The 5,616-nt window shown below is 46.2% G+C and overlaps 1 protein-coding gene across 11 annotated transcripts in view; it reads left to right on the plus strand.

Moving 5' to 3' along the window:
- The first annotated feature begins 947 nt into the window (after positions 1-947).
- Positions 948-5,616, plus strand: part of ZMYND8 (zinc finger MYND-type containing 8) — a 92,842-nt gene continuing 88,173 nt past the window's right edge. For 3 of the 11 annotated variants that reach the window (XM_028498392.2, XM_028498397.2, XM_028498395.2), the window contains exon 1: positions 951-1,185. In XM_028498392.2, coding sequence (XP_028354193.1) covers positions 1,012-1,185 — 174 coding nt within the window. In that variant the 5' untranslated portion in view covers positions 951-1,011. Of the gene's footprint in view, positions 1,186-5,616 lie in introns of all 11 variants that reach the window. The other 8 variants (XM_028498390.2, XM_028498391.2, XM_028498398.2 and 5 more) reach the window with 5 other exon arrangements.

Below are 5,616 nucleotides of genomic sequence, written 5' to 3' on the forward strand. Positions count from 1 at the left end.
ATGGAGCACGGGCTCTAGGCACGCGGGCTTTGGTAGTTGTGGCATGCGGGCTCAGTAGTTGTGGCACGCGGGCTCAGTAGTTGGGCTCGCGGGCTCTAGAGCGCAGGCTCAGTAGCTGTGGCACACGGGCTTAGTTGCTCTGTGGCATGTGGGATCTTCCTGGACCAGGGCTCAAACCTGTGTCCCCTGCATTGGCAGGCAGATTCTTAACCGCTGCGCCACCAGGGAAGTCCCAAGTGTATGTGTTTTAATGAGATGCTGGGAGAATAAAAATAGAAAGGAATGGATTGACAAGGGTGGGGTTGGCATTTTTCAGATGAGAATCGGGTGAGAATGTAGTTTGTGTTGATCTCTTTGGAGGAGAGTCGCAAACATGATGCCTACTGGTGACTGGGCCACGGGGACTCTGGTGGGTGGGGTGTATTTTTTTTACACAGTTATACTTTTTTTTAACCTGATAAACATGAATAAATGTTGTCTTCCACCATGAAGTAGGTTTGCCTTCATTTCCTTGAAGTGCGTGGCCTTCTTTTCTTGGTCTGTCTTTTATGGTTTCCTGCTTTTGCCATCAGACGTGGGTGTGTGACAGCTCACGGCAGCTGGGTCATGGCCTAGTCAACAGGGACACAGTAGGGAAGGGTGGGGACTGTGACAAAATGGGCATTTTCCCATCTAAAAAGTGGCTGGCTGGTATTCAGCTCTATCTGGTCCCATAAGTCCCTGCAGGCCCTGATTTTTTTTTTTTTAATAGAAGCCCCAAATATAGGGTATTATGTGAAGTTTCTTAATTTTTATATTTTGGCAGCAAATTAAAATTTTTACAGAAATGTTATGTTGGCTAAAGAAAGACCGACTGACCTCTGAGACAGGCAATGAAGATGGGGGGTGGGGGGAAGTATATTCTAGGAGGGAGGTCACTAAAAGGGCATTAGGTTTGGGGACAAAATGGGTTGTGTCCCTAACACCCCCTTCCCGCCCGCGGGGCCTAGTCCTCCCCGATTGCTTTAAAATATGTGGTCCTGTGTGTCTCTTTCAGATCCTGGCTCCACAGAGAGAACAGCCCAGAAAAGAAAGTTCCCCAGCCCTCCGCATTCCTCCAATGGCCACTCGCCACAGGACACATCAACAAGCCCCATTAAAAAGAAAAAGAAACCCGGCTTACTGAACAATAACAATAAGGAGCAGGTAAAAGGCCAATGGGAATGGCGTCCACACCCGGGGGACAAAGGCTGTCGTTTTTTTTCTAACCGCCGGTGTGCTTGGCATTTAGCAAGCTGCCTTGCTCCGGCTGTCATTTGCATAGGACAAGAAGGGCAGCTCAAAGTGGGCCTGTGCAGAAATTTCCAGTGGGTTTTTCAGATCTCTTTGGGGGACAAGGGCAGTGACCCAGATAAGATACCGTGCTCTAGGATTTGGGGATTTTCCTTGGATTTCTTTTTCCACACGTTAGGACTGTTTGGCCATGTGGCCTGAGGGTGTTGCCCTCCTAGGCTGTGCCCTTAGGACAGTGCCGAGCTCTGCCTGGAGGTGGTTGTGTGGCTGAGGCATGCTGCCTTCTGGTCTCAATTTTCTCATCTGTAAAAGAATGGGTTTAGGTCTGTGGTGAGAGACAGCTGCCCTCCTACCCACTGCCCACTGCGACTTGGGTCATTGGTCACCATGCACCCTTCTCAGAGTGCGTGGTCTCTGGCAGACTCCACCCTCCTGCAGCAGCCAGGACCAGTCAACTAGATGCAAAAATCTGTGCCATCTTGGATCTTGTCTCAGGAACCTTCTAGCTCTAAAATTCTCTGCTGCAGGCTAGCTACTCTTCTGACTTAAAAAAATGAGAGGTGTTTTAGCGGACTGTGAGGTCAAGTCTCCTAGCGTTGGAGGAAACAGGATGCCCAGCAGGTCTGATACCATTTCAGCGGGGATTCATCGGGATGTATTCATCGATTTGTGCAGATTATGGATGCCGAAGTGGGCCCTGGGGATTTGAGGTTGAATAAAACAAGATTGTTGCTTTCACGGGAAGAAACCTAGCAATGGTTAAATGACCAGGACTGTGAGAGGGGGACATTTCTGTGCGTGAATCTATTTTCTCTCTCAGAATTACATAGTGAAGTGCCAGCTCTGCTGTTGCCTTGAGACTGTGGGCAAGTTAACCTCTTTGTACCTTGTCTTCTCATTTACTGAAATGGGAGTAATGATCTTAGTGCTGCCAAACTTGCAGGGCTGTTGTGAAGAGGAATTGATGTAAGTGACATAAATAATAATTCAAGTTAAGCCAGGGCTTCCCTGGTGGTGCCGTGGTTGAGAATCCACCTGCCAATGCGGGGCAGACGGGTTCGAGCCCTGGTCTGGGAAGATCCCACAAGCTGCGGAGAAACTAAGCCCGTGAGCCACAACTACTGAGCCCGTGAGCCGCAACTGCTGAGCCCATGTGCCACAACTACTGAGCCCACATGCCACAACTGCTGAAGCCCATGCACCTAGAGCCTGCGCTCCACAGCAAGAGAAACCACCACAATGAGAAGCCCGCGCACCGCGACGAAGAGCAGCCCCCACTCGCCACGACTAGCGAAAGCCTGCGCGCAGCAACGGAGACCCAACACAGCCAAAAATAAAATAAATAAATTAAAAAAAAAAAAAAAAAAAAAAAAAGAAAAGAAGTTAAGCCAGAGTCTACATTAAGAGGAATAGTCACCCAGACTATCCATGAAATAATTAAACAACAGCTGTGGAAATGTTCTAGGCCTGCATTGTACAGTGGGATAGTCACAAGCCATGTGTGGCCACTGAGCATTTGCAAAAGTGGCAGATGTGCCTGAGGAACTGAATTTTTAATAAATTTAAGTGGCCACCTCTGGTTCGTAGCTTCTGCGTTGAATAGCCCAGATTTAATGAATTGGGAATCCTATTATAGGAGGAAAAACTGGTGAGTTCTAAGTAAACTTCTGGGAGGAATTGCAATTTGAAAAAACATGTATAATAATAGTGTTGGTGAGAATAATACTAAAAGCAGAACTTACAGTGTGCCCATCCTGTTGTAAGCCTTTTTTGGTGTGTTAACGTTTATAATGATGCTGTGAGGAAGGGCTGCAGTTGTGTCCATTTTACTGATGAAAACACAGAGGTTCAGAGAGGTTAAGTCACCTCCCCAAGGCCTCACAGTGAGTAAGAAACTTACATCTGCCTGGCTGGCTTGAAGCCGGTGACCACCCACCCCTGTCACCCGGGAGCCATCCCATAGCTGTCGAGCTCGAAGACTAAGAAAGAAACATGAAGGCTATAAATAATCCTCAAACCTTAATTTACGGCAAACCCTCTCTTACCAGTTTCCGTAAGTCACGAAGCAGATATTGTCCCCCTTGGACAGAGACAGTCTCCTAGTGGCTCCTCTGTGTGTGTGCACACATGCACTCGTGCTTTGTGACTTCCTCCTGTCCTTTTAAGAACTGGCTCACATTAAAAAAAAAAAAAAAGAAAAAGATAAAAGATATTAAGAAAAACAAAGAACTGGCTCACATCTCTCTCTCTAGAAACTGATCAACTCTTAGGCAGTTCACACATTTTCTTCTCTTCCTCATCCACATGTTCATACCACTTTTATAACACTTCAGCCTCGTGACCACAGTGGTGTGTTTGTGAATCTCTGTCCCCCTCTGGTAGGAGCCTCAGAAAGTGGTCAGTGTCCAGTGGCTGCTTTCGCCTTGGTGTTGGACACAGGGCGGGAGCTCATGAATACAGAATGCACTGTGGATGTGGAACAGAGCAGGGCTGACCGGACACAGGGCACGGTTATGCTTCTGAAGATGATTCTCCTATCTGCAGTACTCACAGAAGAGTTAACGGAGCCATGGCTCTGGAGGGAAGGGCTCCAGACCTGGAGACCTGACTCCTTCCTGTCCCACTGCATCTGGGAAACTCACTGTGGGACCTTGTCAGTTGCTTTCCCATTTCTGAGCTTCAGTTACCTTGTAAAATAGGGTTTGGACTAGGAACATTCTAAGGTTGATTGTAGGTTTTTGTTTTTCACATCTAAAACTCCCTGGGGCTGAATGGCCAGGAGTTGGCAAAGGAGAAATAGCCTTAACTGTAAAGAAAAGAAATTCCTGACCCTTGATCCCATAATTCATTCCAGCTTGTAGTGTTTGCATAGAAGGGGGCACCCTCCCTCAAGCACAGTCTGTTTTCCTAAGAGGAACTGAAATCTTAAAAAAAAAAAATTCTTCTGGGCATGTTTTTCTTTTCTTCTCTTCCCTTTCCCTTTTCTTTCCTCTTTTAGATTATAGATTGAAAAAAATTATGGAATTAAAAACAAAATGTACATCTGCATATGCCGGGTTTTACCAACATAATTTCTGTTAGTCACCAACATTTGAAGATCATGAGATTTCAAATAACAACTTGTATTTCTGGGTTCCTATAAAAACTCAGAAAAATCCAGCAGTAGCAGGAGCTGAGTAGAGCCTGCTCTATAGACACGGGGCCTGTGTGCTCTAGTTTTCCGCACTCCCCACCCCTCCCTTATGTGGCATACCCTGCCAGCTTTGCTCATTCCTTCTGCCTCTGGTCTTAGACGTTCAGGTTCTTTTGATTTTTGGTATACATCAAGAGTCTCCACCCCCTTCTTGTTTTTTTACTCTGAGGTTGTTCTAGTGTTCTAAAAAGAAAGCCATTCTAGCATAATAACACCCCCGCCCCCCCATATTTTTCCATTTTTGGTAGAGACGTTTTATTATGAAGTGGAGATACGGGTTTTTTTTTTTTTTTTTTAAACTCACGTCACTCTGTTGTTGGTCAAATCAGTCATACAATCAACTGGGTCATTCCATCATTGGATGACTTGAATAATTTTTTTTTTAATACAGCAGGTTCTTATTAGTCATGCATTTTATATACATCAGTGTATACATGTCAATCCCAATCGCCCAATTCATCACACCCCCACCCCCACCCCCCGCCGCTTTCCCCCCTTGGTGTCCATACGTTTGTTCTCTACATCTTTGTCTCTATTTCTGCCCTGCAAACCGGTTCATCTGTACCATTTTTCTAGGTTCTACATATATGCATTAATATATGATATTTGTTTTTCTCTTTCTGACTTAACTTTACTCTGTATGACGGTCTCTAGATCCATCCACGTCTCTACAAATGACCCAATTTCGTTCCTTTTTATGGCTGAGTAATATTCCATTGTATATATGTACCACATCTTCTTTTTTTTTCTTGTGGTACGTGGGCCTCTCAGTGTTGTGGCCTCTCCTGTTGCGGAGCACAGCCTCCGGACATGCAGGCTCAGCGGCCATGGCTCACGGGCCCAGCTGCTCTGCGGCATTTGGGATCTTCCCAGACTGGGGCACGAACCTGTTTCCCCTGCATCGGCAGGTGGACTCTCAACCACTGCGCCACCAGGGAAGCCCGCGTGTGTCTTTTTGAATTATGGTTTTCTCTGGGTATATGCCCAGTAGTGAGATTGCTGGATCATATGGTAATTCTATTTTTAGATTTTTAAGGAACCTCCATACTGTTCTCCACAGTGGCTGTATCAATTTACATTCCCACCAACAGTGCAAGAGGGTTCCCTTTACTCCACACCCTCTCCAGCATTTGTTGGTTGTAGATTTTCTG

Source organism: Physeter macrocephalus, chromosome 14, assembly GCF_002837175.3.
Source record: "Physeter macrocephalus isolate SW-GA chromosome 14, ASM283717v5, whole genome shotgun sequence".
In the NCBI taxonomy this organism is placed as follows: domain Eukaryota; kingdom Metazoa; phylum Chordata; class Mammalia; order Artiodactyla; family Physeteridae; genus Physeter; species Physeter macrocephalus.